The 27485-nt window shown below is 40.1% G+C and overlaps 2 protein-coding genes across 3 annotated transcripts in view; both read left to right on the plus strand.

The window, feature by feature from the left end:
• The first annotated feature begins 810 nt into the window (after positions 1-810).
• Positions 811-11395, plus strand: LOC109991299 (high affinity choline transporter 1). 2 transcript variants are annotated; one of them, XM_020643578.3, is made up of 9 exons: positions 811-951; positions 3824-4013; positions 4134-4247; positions 8070-8225; positions 8336-8484; positions 8877-9026; positions 9321-9474; positions 9837-10054; positions 10175-11395. In XM_020643578.3, the coding sequence occupies exons 2-9, from the start codon at positions 3830-3832 to the stop codon at positions 10688-10690; spliced, it is 1641 nt and encodes a 546-aa protein (XP_020499234.1). In that variant the 5' UTR covers positions 811-951; positions 3824-3829; the 3' UTR covers positions 10691-11395. The 2 variants fall into 2 exon arrangements, with proteins under 2 accessions (XP_020499234.1, XP_020499233.1); XM_020643577.3 differs by lacking the exon at positions 811-951 and adding an exon at positions 1002-1323.
• A 3647-nt stretch (positions 11396-15042) lies between these two features.
• igf1ra (insulin-like growth factor 1a receptor) overlaps positions 15043-27485 on the plus strand; it is a 71915-nt gene continuing 59472 nt past the window's right edge. Inside the window, exons 1-2 of the mRNA XM_065957278.1 lie at positions 15043-16092; positions 24361-24924. Coding sequence (XP_065813350.1) covers positions 15999-16092; positions 24361-24924 — 658 coding nt within the window. The 5' untranslated portion in view covers positions 15043-15998. The remainder of the gene's footprint in view (positions 16093-24360; positions 24925-27485) is intronic.

A 27485-nucleotide genomic window follows, 5' to 3' on the forward strand; every position in this document is an offset into this window, starting at 1 on the left:
GTGTGACCGCGCCCTCAGTCCGTCAGCTACGCTCTGCTGAGCCCACACTGTTAGACCCCACGTGGGCCAAGTCTGCTCTGATTGGTCTGCCGATCCGCTCTGTCGTTATTGGTCAGTTGCTCAGCACGCTTCTCGGAAATTTCAACATGAGCTGCAGGGCTTGCCACAACGAGCCAATGGGCTTAGATCAGTGATCTCACACTGACAATGACGCCGCAGAACGTTTCCGCGGACTTTGAATTTTTGCACATAGATGTGGCTAAACATGCACAGGACGCTTGGAAAACACACCAAAGAGCATATAAAACCAGAAAAAGCAGAATATGGGACCTTTAATGTTCCCCTCTGACTAAACAACTGGCCCCCGTTTGGCCCCCTCAGTAAAAGTGGTCTAGAACCGCCACTGTGTGTAAGCCTATTGTATAATTCTGCGTGAGCGATCCAACCTTTATATTACTCTATATCAACATTTTTAACACGTCATTATTTCCGTTTTTTTTACAAGTCACTTTTGCATTTCGTATTTTACACTTGCACTTGACAAAAGCCTTAATCACATTGTCGTGGAAAGGGTCTGAAAAGTATAGCGACCCCAATATATTGGGTTCTCTTTTTAACTCATTCAACTTGTTCTTTTAGCAATGAACTGTATTTTCACTATAATTAACTTTTACAATGTCCCAATGGCTTTGAACCTTGAATCTTGTGATCCATTTTTAACCTTTTAATAACCTTGTTGTTTTTTTAGCTTAAGACAAAACACATTTTTCAACCTTTTACACCTACTCCACACAGCCTTCAAGATTGCCCGGTTCTGTGCTGCTGCTGGTTTCACATTTCAGGCACATTGGTTCCAACAGAGTGGGTGGAAGACATTACAGAAGACGTCTTAAAGTGGACCCTAGCCTACATTTTCAAGTTTAAGCGAAAACCACGTGTGTCTTTTTACAGGTAAAAGCACTGCACCATAGATAACGCTGTGGTTTATTAGAGTCTCTTTTCCAGGTTGCGTTCAAGACAAAGTGTTGCTGCTAAAACTGTTTGAACCAGCTGTTTTAATCAAATTGCGCGGAAACGCATCCTTCACGCTTTCGATTTCAAGTGGGAGACGACCAACAGAGTTTAAATCGGTTATTTGACAGCAGAGTCACCTCTTGTTAAAACGTTGTCACGGTTTTTTTTGACGCCGTTGAACGCAACCCCTCCAGGTGTCACGTTTCAGAAGGTGACAATAGAGAATAATTGAGCGGCCGACGCTTTAACAATACAAAAGCCTTGGTGGAGGCAGCAGATGCGTGGACGAGACCCCGACTCTACACAAAGGTTAGTAAGCTAAAAAAAAATAAAATACGAAGACAATTGGAATTCGATGTTTCCGATGAGTATGAAACGCCATACTCATTTTTTATTGTCAAAACAAGTGGATTTATATAAGTGAATTGCAGTGGTCGTGTAAATATGCTGTATTGTATCTATGTATCTATGTATCGGCCTACATGTATTGTATCTATGTAACAAAGCTTAATGTGGCTGCGGTGTAATTTCAGCCTGTGAGGACGAGCGTTTATATCATAAATTGGATACACATGTAAAACAATAATTCAATATCGTGTATCGATAACTGTATAGATAGCACATCAATTGTAATGAAGGCTTCCTCTTAATTATTATTATTATTATTATTAATGTAAGACGCGTCTGGTGTTTCTTCAAATCAGATCTCCTATTGTCATGTAATGATCGTAACGTGATCTATCAGTAAAAGCGACATTATAGACACATATTCTCATAGATCCAGCTCATAGACAAATCATCTGGAAAGACTCCCTCGGGTTTTGGACTCGTTTTTCATTTTGACTTGAAGGATTAAAAAAACGCTAGTATGGTGATTTCAGAGGAGGCACGCTTTTTTTTTTTTTTTCTCCAATAGAGGACAGGATGAGCTGTACCGTTAGCATTGTGTCTGTACACTGAAAGGCAATATAATATGCTACTTACTAAATACGTGTTTAGGCCATAGACTGAGGTTTTTGTATCAAATATAATGTATTTTTTTTTTGGAGAGGTTACACATTATTGGAAAGTACAGGTTGTACGTATAGGGGTTAGTTAGATATCTAATCTGGTAAGTGAGGTGGTATAAATCTTTAAACTAGGCATGAATACATTTAGTGTTAAACATATTGTGTCATGATTTGGTCTAATTTAGTTTTGTATTTCAGTGTTTAGTGTTCCTTTTATGTGTTTAGTTTCATTCTTGAGTTCTGTGTGTCTTTTAGTGTTTCATGATTTAGTTTTGTAGTTGTCCTCAGTGTTTCTTGTCTTGTATTCCTGCCCCTGTGTGTGTGTTTCCCTCCATGTTGATTGTCCTCACCTGTGTCTTGTTAGTCTCACCTGTGTCCATTTAGTCTCTGTGTTTCTTCCCCTCTCGTGTCAGTTCATTGTCGTTTGTCGGTGTGTATGTTGTATGTCAGTTTACCCGTGGCTCCTTCTCTTGTTGGATTTTTTTGAAGTAAGTTTTTGTTTAAAGAATAAATAGTTTTTGTTAATTCTGCATCTCGGTCCTCCTCTTAGTTTTCTCGATCTGTAACATATTGCTTTATACCAAAGTTATAATAACTTGTTTTTTTTTTCACAATAGAACATGTTTAAAATGAATCTAACAAGCATTTTTTTGAGCAGACTTTCCTAATAAAAACTCCAGTGGTGTAAAGCCACCCCCAAATAAAAATATTTTCTCATGGATTAAAAAATACCTGCCAATAATACATATCTTTTAAGCTAAGTGTCCAGTGAGGAAAATATTCCTTATCGTCCTCAGTATTTTTTCTACTTATTGCTTTATATCTTACTTACATTTCTTGTATCTCAATTGCACATAACTATATTTCTACTTCTATATTGTGTGTTAGAGCAGCTGTAATGTCAGGATTTCCCCTGAGATTAATAAAGTATTTCTGATTCTGAAGCTTACCTACCCTAAATAACCAGGAAGAACTTCGTCCTAAACAATCTGCTTAATAATAAACTGGCTACCAAGCATCAAATACATCACTGCCATACCACTTCATTTCCTCAGCAGACGATCTGAACAACCTAAACAGAGTTACAAAAACTCAGAATACAAACATTATTCTTAAACTGTTTACATTTCGTAAACATTTCCCAAAGATAACTGCTCCACTATGATTTCCTTACCGTTGTTTAAATGCAGTTCTTTCCTGGGAGTCTTCTGAAAATATACAGCTGGTAAACCTTTAGAATTAAAAGACCAGTCTTTACACTTATTCCCTACAATCAGCACTAGATTGCATAGCATTTCCCAGGAAACTGACAATTCATTAACAAGCCTTAAATGTGTCATACATAAAACATTTTTTTCCCCAGCACAAGCATGCTGTAACCTTACTGAGGGGGGAAAAAAAAGATCTTGGTTGAGAAGCACTTTGTCCTTTTTATAAAAATACTGCAGCCAATGACAGTGGATCAAACTACAGGAATGTGCTTTTCACTGAAGAAACTAGACAACACCAAGGTTGCCATAATCACAATTCCCAAAGATTATCCAGTAGTCGTCTGGTCTTGGCTTCATAATGTTTTTCTTTGTTGAGCAACCCTGTGTACCAGATAAGTGGGGCAGGACTCTGCAGTGCCCATCCACAGCTTGTCAAGGTTAAATTGAGACATTGGGGATTATTTCACAACTTAAAAATGTCAGTCTGACTCCATCTTAACAAATGGCAGCTATATATTCCAGAGTACATATTGTGTTTTTTTATGTTACGTTTTGGTGTAATATTTGGGCTTTGCATTGTGTCACTAGACAATCATGGCAGTGGATGTCCCTGGACTGGTGGCGGTGGTGTTTTTTTACATTGTCATCCTGGTAATTGGGATTTGGGCATCTCGAAAGTCAAGGCAAGTGGAGAAAACATGTGCCGGCAGCAAGAGCGAAGTAACCATGGTGGGTGGCCGCAACATCAACGTCCTGGTCGGGGTTTTCACCATGACAGGTAGAACTATTTTATTACTTTTGTGTGTCATTCAGTGCTTTATTGGTGTACATTACTGTGAGTGACTAATCCTCACTGTCTTGAGTTTGAACTGGGTTGTTTTCTGTGCTTGTCTTACAGCCACATGGGTTGGTGGAGGTTACATTATGGGAACTGCTGAGGCTGTTTATTCTCCTACTCAAGGTCTCATCTGGGCATTGGGGCCTCCAGCGTATCTTATCAATTTTGTCCTGGGTAAGTAGCGACAACAAAATGTCCTTCTCTGTTTTGTGTTGGTAGCAGCACCTGAGGGTTGTTGGTTTTTTTTCGCTTCATATACTGAAGCAACGAAGGATGTGATACTTCACTTGTGCTTTGTTTATCTTCAAAGATAGCTTGACCAAGATGACACTGGAAGTAATTCAGAAACAACTTGCAATGCATAGATCACTACAGACGCATGTCATTTTCACAAAGAGCTTGCAATAACCTGCTCGAGGTCACTGATACATAATCAGAGAGAAGCGGAAATGAAATCTAAAAAGTTCAGACTTCTGGCAGACAGGAGAAGTCCTGTGTGTGCGAACAACTAAAGGCTTTCACCAGGATTGAGGTCATTTGAAAAGTATGTAAAGGCAATGCTGGGTGTTATGGGGGACATGTTTTTTATATTTTATTAAAAGATGAATAAATTTAAGGGTAAAACATTGGGGCGCTGGTAACTGCACGCTCCTCATGTATGGAGGCTGTAGTCCTCCAAGCGGGCGGCCCAGGGTTGAATCCTGTGGCTCCTTTCCCGCATGTCATTCCCTACTCTCTCTCCCTGATTTCCAGCTCTATCCACTACCCTATCTCTCCATTAAAGGCACAAAAAGCCCAAAAATAAATCTTCAAAAAATGAAATACTGGTAGGTTTGAAAAAAGGAACTACACAGCAGCGATTTTACAAACTACAGTCTAACAAAATCCTTTATCAGAGCCCATTTAAAGAGAAACACATTATGTTACACTTTCATACAACTTATCTTTCAGGGTGTTATCCGACTTTATCAATCCAATTGTGCATTGGACTAGCTGCAGAATAAAGAAAGTGGGTTCTGTTTGATCTGATTCACTAAGGATATCACGGTAATGATATTACAGCTTCAAACCTGCACATTAAGCTCTGCAGCTTAGTGCAATTTGATGTTATTAGTCTGATTGTGGAGAGGAGCTGTCAAACCTTCCTCTCTCCTCCAATACCCGCTCTCATACTGACCTAGTTCAATGCTCTCCCCAGAGAGATGATGAGCTGGAAGGGGACAAGGCAGCTATATTTCCAATTTTTTTGTTAAGTTCCGACATGTCTAATTGGATACCATTTTTCGTCGTTTTTTACTCTGCATACTCCTTGGAGTGAGCAAACAAGATCAGCCAGTCCCGTGATGTCCAGACTTAATCCATATGTGTGAAACAAGTTTGACCCTACATGCAGGTGTCGACATCCCTGAAACCATGTAACCCCTGATTAAACGATCTGTGCAGTCGTTACCACCAGCTCTGTTAAGACACAAAGAATTGTTTATAATTTCAACTGGCAATGAGCCTTTTTTTTTTTATTGTTCTTAGAAATTATTATTCACTCACATAGAAGAAGTACATGTGCAGCATCTTCAGCTTTTCAGAGGTTCTGACTCAAAATGGCATGTTTCAGGCAGATAAATCAGGACTAAACTTTTACTGAACCAGTAGTGCCTTCAACATCTCTTTGCAGCCACACAAACAGTATTGTGATGTGATAGGACTGAAAATCTTTTTCTTTTAAGATTACTACTCGTTTTGTGAAAGAAAAGGAGACCATGTCTACTTGGGAGACAGGACACGTTTACCAACACTAAACTTCAGATCATTTCTAGTGGGTAGATTTCTAGTCACTGATCTACCCCCCCTCGGAAAGAATGGTTATACTTTTTTCAACTTTAAATTGCTGGAGATGGCATTACAACAAGAGGTCTAAGTCCCCTCAAGGTGCATGCAGTTCTCAGCACTACACCTGCTTTGGTAATACAGTTCCCCTCTGACATCAGTCTGACTAGCTCCCCCTACTGTCCATGCTTATCTTGCAGGCGGTAGCTGAAGCTTGAAGTACTTAGGGGACATTTTAATTCCGTTTGACACGAGGTGCAAATTACTTCTGTCTTGTCAACTGGAGTTATTTTTATACAAAAAAATGAACCTCTGAAAAGCGCAGTGGCGTCATTTTCCATCACTGTGGTGGTTTTTGCTACGGTGCGCTGAAAGGGACAAAAAGGCAGGTGATCAATCGATTGAAAAGACGTAACGCATTAATGCATCAGAATGAACAGATTAACATTTACAGTACTGCTGATTCTTTTTTCTTTTAAACACAATATAAAGTCTTAGGTTCAGAATGATCCGTATTAATAGTTGTCTTTTATTGAATTTGTGTTTTTAGTGCTAATGTGGTTGTTTGCTATGTGAAGGAGAGAAATGGCACAGTGACTTGCACAATCATCGCAGCATTAGCAGCAGAAACTTCTAGTCTATGTATTAGTCACTAGCCATGACTAATAATGACTCACAGACACAGATGTAGGCCATAGAGTGTAGATAAAGATACTGACTGATGAAGATGGGCAGCAGTCAGGTGTTTTTAAATCTCATCATTATTTTTCCTCATTTCTGACTACCTACAGACGTTAACAGTGCATATCCGCACTTCCAGATCATTTCAGAATTTCCCACTTGATTTAGTCTGTAACAGTGGTGCTGATCCCACAGGAGTCCCAAGAAAATCAAATGGGTCCCCAATATATATTTTTGCCCTTAAGAAAAAAACAATTGTATTAATAATTGCATAATTGAACACAGTGCAGTTCTCATATTTAAACAATTACTCCAACGGTGCTGCGCATGCGCACCAGAGGAATACACACGGATATGCATATGGACGGAGGTGCAAACGCAAAATGAAAGCAGGAAACTTAATCATTCAAACTTGTGTTGCTCTCTAACTCTGAGGTTGATCCTAGATGTTTATTAAATCCACTGCAGTCTGGAGTCTGTGAACAGAGACAAACAATGACAGCTATCTGAACCATCCCTCCACAGGCTCAACGTGCGTTCCGAGTTATATTTGTGATATATTGCTCGGGGGTAGGTGACCGACGAAGTCACTGGAGTAACACACTTGTTTACAGTTTCCTTGGCGAAGATTCACAGTGATAGGCTTGACTGTTCTTTTTTTTTTATACTTTATTTTTTGTTTTTGTTTTACAAGAAACACAGAACAAGTGAGGACTAGGGCAAGACACTATGAATAAGATCAAATACAAGAATGTAAAAGGCACAGGTACAGTACATAATGGATGGTACATTCTAATGAGAAAATATATATTTACGAGTCTTTATCTTTGTATAATTCCCATTTTCTACAATATTCTTCTCCTTTTGAAGTCGCAGGACAAACGTCATTTTTTCCATAAAGCTGATGGAATTCACGATGTTCCTCAAGAGTCTCATGGTGGGAGGGTTCCTCTGAAGCCAAGGATGTCATTTTTGGCTGAAAACACTTCCTACACATGTACAGGACATGATCAGCAGAGGCAAAGACGTACTGCTTTGTCCACTGGGGGACCAAAAACATCCACACAAGCTAAAAGCTCCTTAAATTAGCTTTAAGCTGCAACAAACTAAATGTTTTTGTTGTAAAGATTATTCATCAACTATTTCTTTATAGTTCCTTTTCAATTTAAACAGTAAATGGACTTGAGCTTATATAGCGCTTTTCTAGTCTTACACTACATGTCACACCCTTTCACACACTGATGGTAGTGATTGTTATGTAGTATCATCCATCAGAAGTAACTAAACCCATTCGTATATCACTGAAGCAGCAGGAGCAATTCAGGGCTAAGTGTCTTGCCCAAGAACACATCGGACATCTTGCCCAGCTGGGGATCGAACCCTCGATCTTCTGGTCGAGAGGCGACGACTCTACCAACTGAGCCACAGCCGCACCATCTTTTTAGTGTTGAACTAAAATGTATGTTAAATTTGTCTCTTTTTCTTCTTAAGGTGGATTGTTTTTCGCGAAACCAATGAGGTCGAAGAGCTATGTCACCATGTTGGACCCATTTCAACATCGCTATGGCAACATATTCACTGCAACACTGCTGCTTCCTGCTTTGGTCAGTGATATTTTGTGGGTGGCCTGCATCCTTGCTGCTCTGGGTGAGTAATGTGTAGCACCTTAGTCTTTCATAGACCAGCTTAAGATACGCACTATAAGACTAAATGTTCCATCTTATTTCTCATCTTTTTTATTGTTCCGTCTATTCTAGGTGGAACTATGAGCATAATTCTTGGGCTGTCGCCTGCCCTCTCCATCATCCTCTCAGCAGCAGTCTCTATCATCTACACATTTTTAGGGGGGCTCTACTCGGTTGCATACACGGACATCATCCAGCTTTGCTTTGTCTTTGTCAGCCTGGTAAGAAACAGGAAGCACACATGGAGAGACATAGAGAGGGAGTGACAGAAATGACACAGACGAGAGAAGGAGGATGATAACGTGAAGTCAACAGAAATAAGAAGACCTGAATCAGACAGATTAATAAATGAACAATAAAATATTGAACAATATGAACAATAAAATATAAGCGTTGAAGCAATCAAGTAGACTTTACTTATAGAATAGAATAGAATAGAATTACTTTATTGATCCCAAACTGGGAAATTGTGGTGTTACAGCAGCAGGTTACCCAAACACACAATATGAGTAAAAAAACACAATGTTAGCAACTCTAAACACAATATAATATTAACTAACTTACTTCTGCTCAGTTTTTCCTCTGACAGCTGTTTTTTGTGTCTCTGTTTCAGTGGCTCTGTATTCCGTTTTTGCTGCTAAGTCCGGCAGTGACAGACATCTCACAAAGCCAAGCCCACTTCAACCAGTCAAATGGACAATCGTGGTTAGGAGAGCTGGAGCTGGCCGATGCAGGAAAATGGGCGGATGAGTTGCTTTTATTGGTTAGGTTTCACATTTTACTTTGTCACTGTGTTAGATGATTGAAGTGCCAAGCCCTGGAAACCCTGTTGATCATCACTGGAGCTTTGTAGTCATTAACATTTCTGGATAAAATTTAGCCTAACGTCACATGCTATGTGTATTTAACCAAAGCCCACAATATTCAACTCCAGATTTCATAAACCTTGCACATCCCTCTACTGGTAAGATTGTCTTTTAGGAAAACTGCATGCTCAAGTTGCTAACTTATAAATCTTGTGGGTTTTTTTTGTGCGTCCAATGTGCGACTCTTGCAGGCTTTGGGGGGACTGGCCTATCAGGCGTTTTACCAGAGGATCCTCTCTGCGTCATCCTCAGCTCAGGCTCAGGTCACCTGTTTTGTTGCTGCAGGGACGGCTTTTATCATGGGAATCCCCTCTGTTGTCATTGGAGCGGTGGCTGCTTCTGCAGGTACACATGATTGCAAACTGTCAGCTGTCCACTTTAAAAAAAATAAATAAAATAAAAAAATAGCTGACATGTTCTCACAGTGAGGTCCCAGATAAACAGTGGACAGATTTAGTCTTGTTTGCATATGTATGTGTGTGTCGTTATGGTTAGCATATCATACTGATTTTATCTGGACATTTACCAGTTTCATCCAGCCTCCTGCTCCCAAGTGCTCAATTTATTTATGAAATTATCTTTATTTCATCACCATGATCTTAAAAGCTTCTTCTCCCCCCCCCCATTATTTATTTTCCTTTCGACCCTGTCTATCTCTTTTTCTACCTCTATACCTGCTACCCTCTCTTTCTCTCCTTTCTTCTAAGACTGGAACCAGACAGCGTATGGTCTACCCCCTCCCTTTGAACGAGGGGAGGCAGGGAAGATCTTGCCACTGGCCCTGCAAAACCTCACACCCGGCTGGTTGTCAGTGTTAGGCATTGGTTCTGTGGCTGCAGCAGTCATGTCCTCCATGGACTCTGTGCTGCTGTCCTCAGCATCTATGTTTACGCAAAACATATACAAGACGACTTTGAGGAAGCAGGTGTGTGTGTGTGTGTTTGTGCCTGTGTGTGTGTGTGTGTGTGTGTGTGTGTGTGTGTGTGTTTAGCTTTATTCACAATAACTCTGTTTTTATTCCCCTCTTCATCGTTTCTCCTTACAGGCATCGGAGTTGGAGCTGCAGCGGGTGATCCGTGTTAGTGTGCTGCTGGTGGGCCTGGCAGGAACAGGCCTAGCCTTCGGTGACGACAGCGTGTTCGCCTTGTGGCTGCTGAGCGGAGACCTCCTGTACTGTATGGTCCTCCCGCAGCTCATTTGCGTACTGCACGTCAGCTACGCTAACATCTACGGGGCTATCAGTGGTTATATAGTGGGACTGCTGCTGCGTGGGCTGAGCGGGGAGCCAGTGCTTGGGATCCCTCCTCTCATCCTGTACCCCGACTGGAGAGAGGAGGATGGTGTTATCACACAGTACTTCCCCTACAGGACTCTGGCCATGGTCTCCTCTTTGATATGTATTATTACAGTGTCCTGGCTGGTAAGGCTGGCCTTCTGTCGCCAGTATATCCCTCGGTCCTGGGATATACTGAGGGTGTTTGAGGAGGATAAAGAGGCAGAGATGGGCAAGGTCCCTGTTCCTTTGGAGGAAAAGAACATTATCCTTAATACAAAACTATAGTGTTAATTTAAGTACATCCTCAGCCAAAGTATACACAAACTCCTTTTTATGCAAATTCCTGCCATCCTCCTTCTCTGCACAGACTATTTACACGCACTCCTACTTGTACTGTATTCTCCACACATTAATACTGAATTATACACTTTATATGCACCAATCACTGACCAGCAGTATGTCAAGAGGTATTCAAGTTGGAAGTTGATGCACAGTGGTTGTACCTCTTTCTAACAGAACAGGATTAAGACCACCTTAAAAAACCTCAAATTCTGATCTTGATATCAGAATTCAATTTTCCACTAAGTCTTTAACCTATTAACCCTTTCCTCCTAAATCTCCAATCATGGTTAACACAAACATTTTCAGTGTTTCTTTATGTAGTCGATCCACTCAGACCTTTTCAGTACCTTAAGCTCAACCCACTTGATGTTATTTAATTGTGTAATCATTAACCATTGTCGTACTTTCTTAAGAAGCACCTTTGCCTCTCTGCATATATTAAGCACTGAGGGGACGGAGCAATGCGAGTCTTGGGACTCTGAGGAAGCATTTTCCTGTCAACGAAAAGCTGACAGTTAAAAGTGTTTACCATTATTTTATTATGTTTTAACGGTAACATTGTTGAAGGTCAATCAAGATATAGATTTACTAGAGTAACTATTTTTTGTTGTTTTGTGATTGCGAGTGTTCATAAAAAAATGAAACAAACTCTGTGTTATCTTTGGATCAGATAGAATCCGTTAGTGTCCATTTGTTTGCCAAAGATAGAAAGAACGGCGCCCTAAACCCTACATATTTTTTAAACAAATAGCTGCATAATCATAGAGTACCATATCTTTTAAAAACATATATGACTGTATATAACTGTATATATGACAAAAACACGTTGTTTTTTTGCCTTTGGTGCCTTTAGAGCAATGATGGACTTGATGTAACTTTAACACTTAACATCTGTGCTTAAACTGCAATGTCTTCTTTTTGGCAGCAGAGGGCGACACATGAGCACTGAAGCACATAAACAGCCTGAACCAGACTGAATATCAGGGGGATAGTGTGTAGGCAGTTCGAGCTCCTACAAAAACAAACTAGTATTCATCACCATACTCACCCATGGAAATATTACAAAGTTGATGCATTGCATAAATCAAGAGATTTGTTTTTCACCACGCACTCATCTTAAAAGCAGATATTTCATTACACAAAGTTTGTTTACATTAGAGTTTCCTTATTACGCATGTACAATTTAGTCATTTACATGGCTAAATGATCAGGTATCGTCTGAAATTAGCTAAAAATAAAATAATTTTAATTAAATTAACTAATGTTGTCAATGTCAATGATGGGATTATTCTGTGGATTTCGTTTAGGTTTAATTTGTTTACTGATATAGATTATTAAATCACAAACCCCAATGATCATGTGAATTGAATTACTTTAGAAAAAAATGTTGTTTCCTCTATAATAGCCCGCTGTGGACAATATAATGCAATAATTTCCAAAAGTAATTTTGTAGACAATTTGTAGTCCAAAGAAAGAAATCTGAAATGAAGGGGGGGGGTGGGGGGGGATAAATCACGTTTTAGTTTACGCACCTGTATGTGAGGTGTTTCCTTCCAGAGGATCAAACGGAATCACGATGAACAGCGACGCCCCCGCACGCTGTATCGAGCTGCTTCTGTTCTGTGTGTGGGATGAATGAACGCTGGGAGCTGCTCGTTCCCGGAATCAGGCTCCATGTCAGGTTTTAACGCGGACCTGTGACGGTCGTGTGCAGTGTAACCTATGGTACAGCTCCGGTGCACAAAATAGACATGACGGTACAGAAGGTTTGGAAGAAAGTCCTGTTTTGACCCATAGGCAAGAAATCAAAGAAGTGAAACACAAACGAAAAAATTTAATCACTACAGGGACGACTTTTCATGTTTAGCTGATGAAAAGTGTTATTTATATTAAAACAAAACAATCAGAGTTTTAAGAACCCAGGAAAGATCTAATTTGAGGGAACAGGTGTTTTAATGGTATTTGGATGTAAATAATGTGCTCTTAATAGACTAGGCCTACCAGAGATTCAAGGTTTTTTTTTTACAGGTGGACTAATGTTCTCATTTGTTGTGAAATAACTGATTATTTACAGAATAATGCCAAATCTTGGGAACCAGATAGACTATATGAAAAAAGACAGACTAGGATAACATTACATTTTTTTTAGTTTTTTTTTAATTACTCAGTTGTTGCTGTCCTCTCTTTTCTCATTAACTCATTTCTCAGTGAGGATCTAGCCTTTCCAAAGATAAATCTTAAATTGAGTGCCTTGTCTTTTTTACTCAACCCAAATAGTATTTTAAACACCTAGTGCCAATTCACAGTCTGTAGAAAATGTAAGTCTGTTTTTTTTAACTTCAAAAATAGATTTGATAGTCATACGCAAAGCTATAAAAGGTTTTCAACAACTTTGAAAAGTGACTTAAACAACAAATGCAATCCTCAAAAATCATGTGTGAAACAGTCGTGGCAATGTTGCCAATCCCATTCAAATTCTGCATTACAACAGACCCTTTCTTAAACACGCTATCTAACTGTGTTCATGAAGCCACGGTTAATCCTTAACCTTACTCCAAACAACTGTGATGGTGTGTAAGATATTAAGCTGTCAACAACCAGAGGTAAAGAGTATAGCTTATCAAATCACAGATGATTGTATGTGGATAACAAGGCAAGTCAAGATTCCTAACATCAAAACTCTCACACATTGTAAAAAAATGTAATAGTCCATAAAGCAGCACGAGACACAAAGTTATTGAGTCAAAGGTGGACAGTCTCAGACGATGTTAATCCCACACAGCACAGTGTGCATACAGTTGTTGCATTAACCAACAAAGTTATATTGTACCTCGTCTAACACGGTCAGGGCAGGACATAGTGTGCTATCTCCCTAAATCTGACTGACAACAAGACTTTTAGCCAACCTCCTAGTTATCCCCAGGATATTTTATAAGACAGGAAGCTACTGCTCTCAACATTGTCAGAGGAACAAACTGTATTCCAAATGCTTGTATATTAATACAGTTAATGATGCACTGAAAAAACACATCTGCTGACAATTTACTGCATTTAATAGACTTTTGTTTTTTAAAACAAAGCCCAAATCTTATACTAAAAAAAATCATCTTGTTGGGCAGGTGTCCATTTTGAAACACATGACAATATTGTTTGACACAATGCCTGGTAACCTGTAAGCAATTTGGGCGTTTGTTTTTATTCGTGTAAAGTGTTAAACTGAATTTGAGAAAAATAACAGCCTATCTCATGTTCCCGAATTTAGTACAATGGGTCCAAGACAATCATTTTGCAACCTTTTGTCATGCCAGTTTATTTCAGCACATTTTGAGCAAGACACAAGACTTTAAAAAAAAACACATAAAAAGAAGAGATTCAAAATCCAATAAAGTAACCAAAGAAGATCAAATATGAAAATATATATTTTTTAAAAGTTGGTAAAGGTTTGGAACCACATGATAACTAACAGACAAACTTATGAAGACCTACCAAAAACTGAGGAACAGCTTTGTTATGGAGCCCTTAAAGTAATTATCTTGTGTCACAAGATGCCTATATAGGCTATTGTTTGACTTTTTTTATAGCTGAATAGCAGCAGATGTCCAAAGCAGCGCTGATATTAAATACAAATCATGTTTCCATTTGTCGTGCAACTATTGAAACAAGAGTCTGTTGACAGTTAAGTTGTTGGCGTGGGATTTTCCGAGGTAAGAGGTCGAACTAGACAAAATAATCATTTGGCTTTTATCCTAACTAACGGTGTTCTGATCACCTGCGCGGAGTGATACATCTTGTTGTGAGTCTCGTCGCTGTTGTAGCTACTGTAGGTCCTATAATATCAGAGCCACACGGAGTGCCTCTAGTCCAATCAAATTGTTTGTTACAACCAGCTAGACATAAAAAGAAACTCATGACGTTCAGAAACGGTGTCCACATCCAAGTCCTCCTCGCAGTATCCTATAGAAACTAGATTTAATTGACTAAATGGAGGGATACACTATTAAAGGGCTGCAACTCAGGGGGGGAGGGGGGGGTCTAGTCCGTACCCAGAGTGTTTTGCACGGTTTAACTAAAAGTGCCAATTTGGATTTGGGAACACACGGGGTTCAGAAATCCACTCCGTGTTTTCGTCCTGTCCCCGGCCACCTTATCCGTAGCACTATGTGTTTCTGAGTGAGAGAAGCCGACTCTTGTTTACAGCAGAGATTCCACGGAGGAGCGGAGACCCACAGCCCTGCTGCTGCTGCTGCTGCTACGGAGGGCGAACCGCTTCAATATCGGCCCCCCCCACCCCCCCCCCCCCACCCCTGGATATACACGCAAAAGGGGTAGTTTATGCACTCTCTCGTTTTTAAAAGAGGATACATTCTAAAGAAGAAGAAGAAAAAGGGACAACTTCTTGGTGTTTTTTTTTATTCTCCCTTCCTCCCACCCTCAGCCGAGGTCGTCTAGCTGGAAAAGAGCTGGAGACCCATTCTCCTGCGTGGCACAAGTCTGCTGTTTTTCTTTCAGCTTCAAATCCCGACTGAACGGCGGAGCTAAGTCCGAGCAAGAGGAGCTGGGAAACCGGTTTAAAAAAAAAACCCTACTTTGATCGAGAAGCCTTTGCTGGCTTGAATGGCATAAGCGAAAAAGGAGGGTTTTTCATTCATTTTTCCAGCCTCCCAGCCACCACCCCTGTGGATCTGGACGCGTTTTCAGAGCCTCTCCTCCCCTCGTACACAGGCATTCAGGCGAGCGACACTGGCGATTATTTATAATGCTGGGAAAAGGCTGCTAACAAAACAAACAATCTAATCTTTAAATTTCTTGTTGGACAAACACCGGGCCTGATAGCACTGTGGGCGCACTGCTGTTTTCAAGAGATGGAGACTGAAGATGGGGATTACCATCATTTATCCGGAAAAATCACTGGCTTGTGTGCCATACCAACCGACATCAAAGTATCTTGTGATTGGCAAAAATAGCAGACTGTTTTAGCATTTTTTGTTTTTGGAACTCTCTGTTCTTACGATTTACAGCCTACACAGTTAGGCTTTATTTTATTTTTTTTATAGAGCCAATCATCCTACAATCGGAAACAGCGCATTTGTAGCGCATTGTAGCTTTCTGGGCTACATTTGTTTCCCCCTTTTTCTCCTTTTTTTTTTTTTTTTAAAGGTTTCTTTTTTAAAAAAAAGAAAAGAAAAAGGTGTGTAGGCTACTAGTCACTGCATTTAGCCTAAGGTGTTTTTTTTTTTTTGGAAGACGAATAATGTTAAAGAACATGAGATCTGACACACCGACCTTGTTTTGGGGTCTGATGCTGTCTGTCTCCACCATCTGCATCTGGTCCACACATGGAGAGAGTAAGTTTCTTATCTTATTATAGAAGTGTATTGAACATTTTGTGTTGCAATAGTATCGTTTAAAAGGGAAAGAGCAGACTCAGTACACAGTGTGCTCTGTTTCCCAGTTTAACCTCTTCCTAAGCTGTGTTTTTATGACTGGAGGGTTAAAAAATGTATTAAAATGTTTATGTTAATTCAAACAGAAATCGGGGGTTATGTTTTTAGCACATTTCGACTTATTCTCTGAGGATAAACGCCATGAGAATGCATCTCACCGACGTGTACCTTCCACTTGTATATTAGCTGAGGGACCATGTGCTATAGCTAAAGCTGTCCGTCACTGGATGAACACTATTACGCAAAATCTCATTTATTCTGCGCAATAAGCACCTCGTGTGATGAAGCCCTCTGATTTGTTTAGTGAAAAGGACAGACACTCGATACGTGTCGCGTTTAAACTTCACGCCAGAGAGTCAGAAAGCAGAGGATGAATCCAAAGACCAGAGCTGAAGGTTACTACGACCATGTGGCCATTTTGCATTTGGTGGTGAGGCGTCGCTGCGCATGAACAACCTGAAGCAGGCTGAACATTTGCTTGTTTGAAGGACGTCACATAAAGCAACAAAATAGAAAAGATCTGCCGTTCTGCCATTTACATTAATCACTGTGAATAAAATGTATATAGGCTTCTTATTTCATCCCCGGAGCCCGTGTTCTGTAAACACACAGCTGTAATCTCTTCTCATATGGAAAGTCTTAAAGTTAGACTTAAAACACACCTGAATCCGATTTTATCATCTTACTTTCTATTTTTGGAGGCTTTAAGAAACAGCCTGAACGTCTCTTGAAAATATAAACTACAGCTTAAAGTTGTAAAAAGATACAAGTGAAGTAATTCGTTGTTTTTAATTTTGTCAATCTATTCTTCTTAGTGGGTGTGTGTGTTTTTCTTTTTTAGTGTGGAGTTCATAGAATTCAGAAACTCTTCATGCTTTAACTGTATGTTTGTTTGAAACATGTCTTTTTCTCGTGATGAGTTTTGGTGGTTCAGAAATGCAAGCATTATTAAGTTTACTCATCCAAGGTCTGTCTTAATACTCTGTAAATAACAGCCAGAATCAAAGCTGCTTTTTTGGCCATTATGAAAACAGAAAAGCTTGTATAATCAGGGTAAATGAGGGCTGCTTTATTATTATTATTTTTATTGCTAAGCACATAAAATGCTGTTACTGCTTTGCGATGAACAGCAGTATACGGCATGTCAGAGAAATGTGTCTAAATGATCAATCCCGATTCTAACAATGATTTGGTCTATTCAATAACACTGTTTCTGAACTTTAAAAAAATATATAAACTATATAATTGGGGTTAAGTTATAAGTCCTATTAATTTTCTTTGTTGAAACTAGGACAAAGGAGTTTCTTAAATAGCCAAAATCTGTACAAATTGCTCCCCTGGTTATATACTGTATATGTCAGTGATGGAAATATTTAGATTAGCCTCTGCTCAATAAGTCAAAGACCTGATCCTCTAAGAAACATTTCTCATTTTACCTGCTGGTCATTGAGGCATCTCCTGTTGCATCCCCTAAACCTGAACACAAACGTTGGTGTAGTGTGTCTGCATAACTTGGGGGTCGAAGCCATGATTTGTTTGGGTTTTTGTGTTTAGGTTGTTACCTCACTTCAGTTTAACCTAATTTGTCTGTTTCTGAGAGTGTGAAGGGGAAGGCAACTTGACACGAGAAGGAGACACAGTGACTGACCTCTATTAGCATCCAAATAGAAGTAGAAAAAAAACCCCACATCATTTTTGGTCTCATTGAGCAGTGATGCTAATGCAGCCATGTAGGAGGGGGGGGGCGCATTTCTTTGCACCTACCCTGAGCCAGTGTCACACCCATGAACACAGCAGGGGGGCTGGGAGACAAGTTGCTGTTTATTAGATCTCTGAGCTCCCTGGTTTATAATACATCAGAACAAATACTTCAGAGACAACGGTGGCGGCGGAGAAGAAGAAGAAAGAGTTGGGTGTCATCAGTTGATCACTCACGAAAGAATGTGTGCTTCAATAGCCTGTAGAGAGGGTCAGAATTTCCAGCTTCTGTCATCACTTAGTGGAAAATTACAGATATCTCAAAAAGTCTCAATAAGGGGTGAAAACATTTTTCTTTTTGTTGCCTTTTCTGTTTTGATAATCCGTCCACACATATAAAATGTAATTACGCTCCCTTTTAACTCTCACCACAGTTAACTTTCCATGCCATGCTTCCAAGTATGGTGCACACAAGTCTCAAAAGGTTACAGAGGGAGAGCGAGGGAGAGATACAGACTTGGTGTTTGGAAATAGAACGTGCAAAAATACACTTGCACGAGAAACAGACTTGGTTTTGTTGATTGGAAGAGTAGAGAGTTTATGTACTGTTTTATTGGCTTTTAGCTGTCTACACAGAGGAGCGCCCTCCGGTATGGACTGATGCACTTTTTTTTTTTTTTACTTCATCACTTGGCATCACTACTATTAGTGCTATAAATAGATTTGTCACCAGCAACATTGGCTCAGGGGTTGTGTGAGTACAGGCATCCTCTGTCCTGTTCCATGAGGGCACTCCAGTGTTCCTGCTCAGTTATTTATGAAGGGACGTGTTGCTCCAGAAAACTTGAATGGCAGCTTAAATAATCAAACGTCAGCGAGTATTGTGTTTGACAGGCCGGCCCTCCCACCTTTACCCTTTTGTCTCCGGTGGGTTGCGGTGCAGATCTCCTTGTCACGATGGAGCAAGTGGCTCAGATATGACTGCTGTCACTCTACTCCAAGGTGTCCCATCTCCATCTTGTGACTGGGGCTACATGGTTCTATACACACACACACCCACACACCCACACACCCACACACCCTCCCTCCACTATTTGTTCCCCTCCCCCCCTTACCCGTGGCTCGGCTGGATGCAGGAATGCCTTGACTCACCCCTAGCGATAGAGAGTAGTGAGTGTTCGAGCCTTTTGCTGTGTGTATGAGTGTGTAAGTAGTTCATTGTGCATCTGTGTGTGTGTGTGTGTGTGTGTGTGTGTGTGTGTGTGTGTGTGTGTGTGTGTGTGTGTTTTGCAGCAGGACTCAGTGTGACAGCCTGAGTCAGTGGTGTGCCCCTGTGTGAGGATGTGAAAGTGTGTCACTGGGCTAGTTTGTGCGAGTGTATTCGAATGCCATCCTGCAGCTCCTGCAGGCTGCCAGCTGAGGTTTACAATGCTTAATTAAACACTTTATTTCAAGTGGTCTGTCATTGGATTTGCTCAAATGCAGTCTCTGGCCAGCCGCACATACATCATCACTGGCTGCTAGTTTAATGGCCCGTAGAGTATTGTTTCAATTTGTGAGGTAATTGCAAATGTGAGCTCTTCTAATGGACAGCACTCACCATGTTAGTAAAAGCTGGTTATCAAAGAGTTAATGTGGATCTGTCCTGAGCGGAGAATTCATGAGGCAAAGTTCTATTCTATTCTATTCTATTCTATCAAGATGGTGATGGTTTCATCATCACTATGAGTACGTTTGGGTGTCAGGCTGCTTTTAATATCCAAGTAGAAGATGTAAATGTTGGTATACTGTTATTAATCGAGCAGTAAGCATTCTCAGGGTAAGTAAATGTTAGAAATACCCAGGCATCAATCCAAAAGGTCAAATATATGCATGCTAATTAAGAAAGCATTTCTTGTTTACTTCAGAAAATCGTATTTCAATTGCAACAAATTTAGACTTTTGCAATGTTTTAATTGCCAAAGTTTATATTGAGATCGGGATGAAATTGTGCAGCTCCACTTCAGATTCTTCTCAAATAGTTTAACAAATGAAATTGGCACTTAGTCGAGCTGTTCTCTTCAATTTGATTTATAAACCCATGTTGACGACAAGTTATTGTGTGAAATTCCATGGGAGCTTGTGTGTTTTTGCACAAATGGCTGCATCATAGGAAAACTGTTTTGTTTTCATTTTTGTTTTGCAGTCAGCACCTTAGGGAATTTTATACTAATCAAACAAAAAACAACCTTTCAAAATTAAAACAAGTCCTTAAATTTTCTTTCTCCTGTTATTAAACTCCTTATTCCACTTATAATTTCTGAATTTAACACTTTATAAAATTAATTCACTGATTCATTTAATTCTAAAGGAATCAGTGGGGTAGTGTAATATTTCCATAACATTGGTAGTATAATAAACTGAACAAATACAAAAAATATATATACATATAACCAGTTAAGATAGAGCACTGTTAAGAACAGTTACATTCAAGTTTATAAATTGATCTACAGGGGGAAATATTCTCATACATTATCGTTTATTTGGAGTGTGCATGTAGGATATCAAGCATTAGCCAATCACAGGAATTAATTCAAAAATACTTTTGGAGCAGGAATAGAAATGTGGCATTACACTGTAGTAAGGACTTTTTAAAGTAGCAGCATGTCTGTCATGTCTTGCTTTAACAGATTTCTTGTAACTATATTTCATTATTGTTATTAAAAAGTCAGTTTAAAGGTTTTCGTCAAAGTGATCAGGTTCTGTACATTCCCCCCCCCCCCCCTGCCCCCTTTCCCCTCATGTTGGGGGATTTTATTTGTGGTTGTAGTTGTTATGATGGGCAGTGTAATGTTACTGTTTGGGGTTTTGCTGACATCTGAGCCACACTGTGTGAAGTAAGGTCCACTGAGGGGAAGTGGCCCACCAGACCGCTGGTCAGATGACTTCCAGTATGCTGCGGATTAGGGCCCGTTGATGTGGCAGGTGTGAGGGGATACGACTGCTCGGTGACCAGCTCCCTTGCTGCTTCAGTTCCTGTTGGAGTTTATTGGAATTGTTTTATTCTAATGCTTTTTTAAATTTTTTAATCATGGTTAAAATGAACATGTTTAAGTTTTGGGAGTTAATTGTTGACTATAATATGTCTTTTATCGATGCCACTCGTCTAAATCTCACATGAATTAAAAGGAAGTGCTTTGCAAGAGCTTATCCAACTTTAAAGTGTTAAAAATATAATTTAATGTAGCAGATATTACAACAATTAAAATGATTTTGGAACCTTAACAGTAGGCTACACTGGATTAAAAAAACAATACCTTTTGAACCTTTAACTCTGTTTTATATCTTGTTTGGCAAAGCTGTCCTTAAATCGAATCCAAAACATGGCGTTTCAGCATGACATATTAGTAATTGGAAAAATAATTAAGATAAGATATCGTAGTTAAAATAAACTATCGGAGCTATCATTTCACAAAATCCTGATATTTAAACCTTAAAATAATAGATATTTCTGTGGACATTTTCTGGCCTCATTGAAGTTAGCATTACTAAACACAAAGGTGATGTTTATCTAACCTTTATCTGCGTTCATATTTAGCTGCGATAAAGAGAGACCCATTAGCCTTGGCTTAATTTGCCAAACTTACACCAGGTCGTGCCTGAGTGTATTTGTGTTTGTGCATGTGCATGTGCAGGTGTGTATGTGTCTGTGTGATGACATTTCTACTGAGGGCCAGGGCAAGGTTTATCAATCATAAACATGAGCCGATGGATCCCCTTACGCTGTGGAGATATGTGTGTTTACTCAGCAGTGTGAAGAGCAAAGAAAGAGAGGGAGAGAGAGCAGGGGGAGACACACACACACACACACACACACACACACACACACACACACACACACACACACACACACACACACACACACACACACACACACACACACACACACACACACACAGGCTTGTACCCACTCTGTTCTGACCCAGGCACTTAAAATATCCACATCACTCTCAGGTCTTTACGTCTTTTCCCTCCATTTCTTCCTGTTTACGTAATAATGAATACAGAGGTTTGGTATCCAAAGCTTATTCAAGCATTGTTGTCTTCACAACAAATGGATTTCCTGCAAGAAAGAGAGAAGCCTTGAGGCTTAGTTTGAGGCAACATCCTACTCAATCCCTTTCCAAGGAAATGATTGGAATTCCTTCTACTTATCATGCCTAATGAGAAGAACAAGAGTCACAAAGAGATGGTTCTTTTTTCTTTTCCTCATTCCTTTCTCTTCCATTCTTCTGTTTTCCTTTTTCAAGGGTGTTTGGAGTATTAATTAATCTCAAGTGATGAGTTAAGAAGCAGTGATATCTGAGTGACATTTGAAGCACTCAGGATTACATTATGAGCATTTAGAGGTTTATGTTTGTCTTGGTTTTAGACCAGCAGAATGGCCTCTGATAGCTCTGCTTGGCAGAAACCTTATCTCTCTCTCCCCTTGACACAGTATCTCTTTCGGCTCCCCCCCCCCCCCCTTCCATTCCCTTGCCAGACGCCCCCGATTTTATTAATGCCCTCATCAGGAAGTAGGGCCTAGAGTTTCTCTTTACTAACAAACAAATTAGTCTTTGTATTTGAGTGGCTCCACCCCTCCTCCCTCCCACTCCGGCTGCCGGAGAAGCTGGAAGAAAATTCTCAATGAAACAAAGAAGACATGCAGTTCGATGGCTCACAAGTGGAGCCCAGGGGCATTGGTGTTGATTGGAGAAAGCAAATACTATTTTCTACTGGATTAATCGTTTCCGTTCTAAATTTGGAGGAGTGAAACACCCTGTCAGCAGCAAATATAGACCATTCATCCCCCAAAACAATGCTGCTTCTATTTTTAGCAGAATGGTTTCGACAAAGAACATCAAACATGGCCTTTTTTTTTTTTTTGCCTCCGCTGAAGTGGAGTTAGTCTACTTTCAGGGACACTTTGAAAGCACGCCACATTGTATGATTGACTATAACCCAAGTAGAGCAACTTCTGTCTGATTTTTAGAACACATTTCCAATTTTTGTGCCAAAAATAATGTACTCTTGGCCTAAAAAAACGTTTAGCTCTTCCCTTTTATCCCCGTGCCATTGGTCAGTGTTTTGACTGGTCTCAAAAGCTCTGATTTGAAAACATGCCAGTTTGTCTCATTGGACAGGAGACGTGACGGTGTTGCTCACTGCGAAAGCATCTTAAGCCTCTGTAAGAACTTAACAGGTTTAACCAAGGAGCTCATATGTCAAGGCATTTCCTGTGCTGACCTTCTTTTAGGCATTCACAATAATATGCAACCAGTTGTAGTTCTCAATTCTGTTGTTATGATTCTGTTATTATATGTTTTTGTCTTGCTACAGATTTCTTTAAAGCCTTTTGGAACGGCTGTAGTAGTAAGGAGGAAATAGAGATAATACTGATCACCTCCCTGATAAATTATTGAAATAATGATGAAAGTGATTTTAAAAATGGGTGAACTCATTTGTTTACACAAAGGGTACAAGATAGTGAAAATGCTAAGCGTTGTACTTGTAGATACATGGTTAAAGTGCAGGGTAAAGGTTTAAAACAGGTCATAGAAAGCTTATAGGTGGAAACGGATACTTGGAAAACACTGGATTAGTGGTTGAAATTGTTAGAAGTTGTAATAAAGGCTGTAAATAACCAATCATGTTTAGTACCCACTTTTTAAATTTGTCTAAAGTATAAAACAACATGCCTTTAAAAATGTTGGTACATGAATTATGACGTTGAGTATGTTCTCCATCAGACAATAAAAGTAAACACAGCCACTTCATTAACAACCCATAAACATTATGATTACACTCCGCCTATTATTAATTCCCATGTGAAGCAATTGATAGGCATTATTAGATCCATAAATAATAGATGACGTCTTTGTCGATTGTGTGTGTTGATGTTTTATGTGGCCTCAGGTGTTGTTTGCACAGTAGGATTTCTGATTCAGACGTTGGGGTTGTCTGAGGTGACAGTCACAACATGGACAGAGAGACGCACGGTTTTTTGTTCAATTCCCCCCCCAGTAACCTTTTAATATAAAAAAACTATCTTCTGCTCAGCGAACTTTTATGTTAGGAAATCACTCTTGTTAAAGTCAAAAGCTGGCCTGAGAGAACACTGGGAACAAACATGAACTTCTATGAAACCATGCGGAGACATGATGTTCCAGCACTGCGCGCGCTGTCTTTCACAGCTCTGCGTTAACTGCATGTATCACAAGTAGCACCCTTATCATCTTGACTAACAGGATTATATGCTACAAGAAGATTATTATAATTAAAAGCTTTTGGCAATAGTAATCTTAATGCTAATCTATATGTAGCTGTACTGTATTTTGCATTCAGTTCTGTTAAAGAAGAGAATTTGTTGCACTCTCTCTTCGACTTCACGTTTCTTTTTCTTTGAGAATAAGTAGAGAAATGTTCACGTTGTCTCTCTGTGTCTTTCAGTCTGTGGTCCGAGTATCGACATCCGAAATGAGATCAGCGAATTCAAGCGGCTGGAGAACTGCACGGTGGTGGAGGGCTACCTGCAGATCCTCCTCATCATCGAGAAAACCAACAACGTCCAACAGGAAGTCTTAAGCTCCCTCAGCTTCCCCAAGCTGACCGTCATCACCGACTACCTGCTGCTGTTTCGCGTCACGGGCCTGGACAGCCTCAGCACGCTCTTCCCCAACCTGAGCGTCATCCGCGGGCGAAACCTCTTCTACAACTACGCCCTGGTGATCTACGAGATGACGAGCCTAAAGGACATAGGCCTGTACAACCTTAGGAACATCACCCGGGGCGCCATGCGGATTGAGAAGAACCCTGAGCTCTGCTACCTGGACTCGGTGGACTGGTCTCTCATTATGGATGCTGAGTTCAACAATGTTATCAATGAGAATAAGAAATCAAAGGAGTGTGATAATGTCTGCCCGGGCATCATGGAGGATAACCCTCTTTGTCAGAGGACGTTAATCAATGACAAGTACGACTACCGCTGCTGGACATCCACCAAGTGCCAGAAAGGTAATGTGAAGTTTTGGGCTTTGTTTCGTACTTATGAATGTCAGGGATGCCTTTTAAAGGTCATGTTTTCTTCATCAGTTAAATAGCTGCAGTGTTTGAGTGATCTTTAGTGATAGGAATTTGGGAAAATCAGATTTGACTTTGATCTAGGTAGGTGGTTTCCAGTCACATAAACAAACTGCTTGTTTTTCACCAGCGAACAAATCCCATGAATCTGCGCAGTGTTTTTCCTTCATTTCCGTCAGGCTGCGAGGATTGTCCACGGGCCAGTGCAAACATTTCCTCTCTGTTCATTATAGAGACCTTGTCTTCAGATCAGGCTATTTGTGGAGTGAAGGATGGCTGCAATATAGAGTGCCAGGTATTAGGAAGGCATACTGGGTTGAGGTTAAAGTTGCTCTTCCAAGAAATGAGCTGGTCTACCTGTCTGGACCATGTCAGTTAAATATTTGCCTTAGGGACTTTTTTATTTTTTTTTTCAATTTATTTAAAGGGGGTTTATTGAAGAATCCCAGGGAGAGTCGTCCTTGCTTAACGTCAGACCTGTGTTAGGGTCATGGAGTTTTGAAAGCAGTTCAGAGGAGGGTCACATCATTTTTTTAAAATAAAAATTCCTCTTGATCTGCAAGTTGGAATTAAGTTATAACTGTTACCTCTGTTTCTCCATCATTTGTGTAGCTGTTAGAAGAAAAAAAAAACAGTCGCAGCTTGTACCAACATTACATATTTTCATCCCTCTTTTTCTCTCAGATTTCAAAGCTAGGGACAGCTAGTGCTTTTTCATAAGAAACTAGGACAACCGGATCAGCTGTCATGTTCCTCTTCAAAACCACTACTGAAGGCAGTGCAAGCCTTTGTAAGACACTTCAGCCTTTATGGTTTTTGGTAGAAATGTTTTGTTGCTTTCTGGCGAAAAAATGCGACAATTTTCTACCATATCTTTTTTTTTTCTCGCAGCTGTCTGAACACATAAAGCTTATTCCCCTTCTAAAGGCCTTCTGTGCTTTATTTGTATCTCTTCTCGAATAGCGCAGAGGGCAGGGGTTGTGAATAATTTTTCACTGTGGCAGCCAAGGCCACATATATTATTCTTCAAACACAAAAGGGCCATTGATATTTTTTATCAGAAGTTCACATTCCTCTGCAGACTGCACTTTAAATAAAAACACACAATCTCCCATCTCAACAGTCGAAAGGGTAATCACAAAAATCCTTAAGGCTTTTACTTCTCTTTATTGCTAAACACTTCCACTCGATTAAAATATCTTTGAAGGTATTCGAGAACATTGTGAATGCTATAAAATCATTATGCTACTGTATCAATAACATCGCAATAAAGAGCTTCAGCTATTTAAACAACCTGATAAGATAGGATGGATTACCTTCTACCTTTTGACTGCTTTCAGTCGATAGATGCAGATACAGATGTTGCTATGCTCCATTCAGAGGGTTACATTGATTGGGCAGCTTTTAGCATTTTGTTGTATTTTCCTTTTTTTTTTTGTTTTTAAATCCATGACATACTGTATCTATGAAAGCTTTTATTTAGTCGAACTTCGTTTGTCCCAGAAACCTTGTTGCAGACTTCCTGGTCTTCTCCCGTTTTCTCTGTCCTGTCATCATTGTGAAGTAACGGTGGGAAAATATCCCTCCAGAGCTTTTCTTTTGAAGACCTGTGTACAGCTCTCAGGGTCAAACACCACCCTGGTTCATCTCCGGGGACCCTCAGAACAAATAGTGGAAATCAAGCTTGTGTTTCTTCCCTGGTGACCAGGTCTGTTTCTATAGGAAAACTATGGTGTTTATTGTTGTGCCTCTGTTTGTTCTTGGTTACAGTGCCCTGCTGGAGCTCCCTGCATGTTGCTATTGATTAATTGATCCACACAGAAGGCTTTGGGAATTTAGAAATGTATGTCCCTCTATGGGAATGTCTTAAAAAAGGGGTTTTCACTATGAGAAAAGTTTCTGAAGTATTAATAGGACAGATTGAAGTTAGATCAGGTCTCTAAGGTGAATTAATATTCCAGGCTTCATGCACAGGTATCACTTCCCACCCTGTCTTTGTTTTTTTGTTTTTTAAAGCTTCATGTGTCTCTCTGTCTTCTTCCTGCTTAACATTCATCTCTCCTCCCCCTCCCCTCTGCATAATTGCCTTGTTTTTCTCCAGTACAGATGTTCCTTCAAGGGCATTCAGCGGTTTTTTAGTCAATACAGCCCGGTCTCCTCTTTAATTACGCTACATGAGGAGGGAGAGATGTCTGCCCTGCACTCTACTTTAGCCTCTGGGCCTTGTAGTGCTTCATGGAGAAACAACAAAAACTCCTCTTTCCACATGTTTTTCCACCCAGCAGAAACAGTTTCCCATAACAGATTTGTGTGCGTATGTGTTGGGGGGGGGGGGGTGAGTAGAGGGGAGCAGCAATACAATGCTGGACAGGATAAGCCAGGTTAATGTTGTACTTGAAGTGAGTGGGAGTGACGATGCAGGGTGGTACAGATTGGAGCAGAGGTTCTGGATGCCTTTTTAGTGGCAGGCAGTGATGCGTAGAGAGGCCCTGACT

This window comes from Labrus bergylta, chromosome 7, assembly GCF_963930695.1.
Source record: "Labrus bergylta chromosome 7, fLabBer1.1, whole genome shotgun sequence".
NCBI classification, from domain to species: domain Eukaryota; kingdom Metazoa; phylum Chordata; class Actinopteri; order Labriformes; family Labridae; genus Labrus; species Labrus bergylta.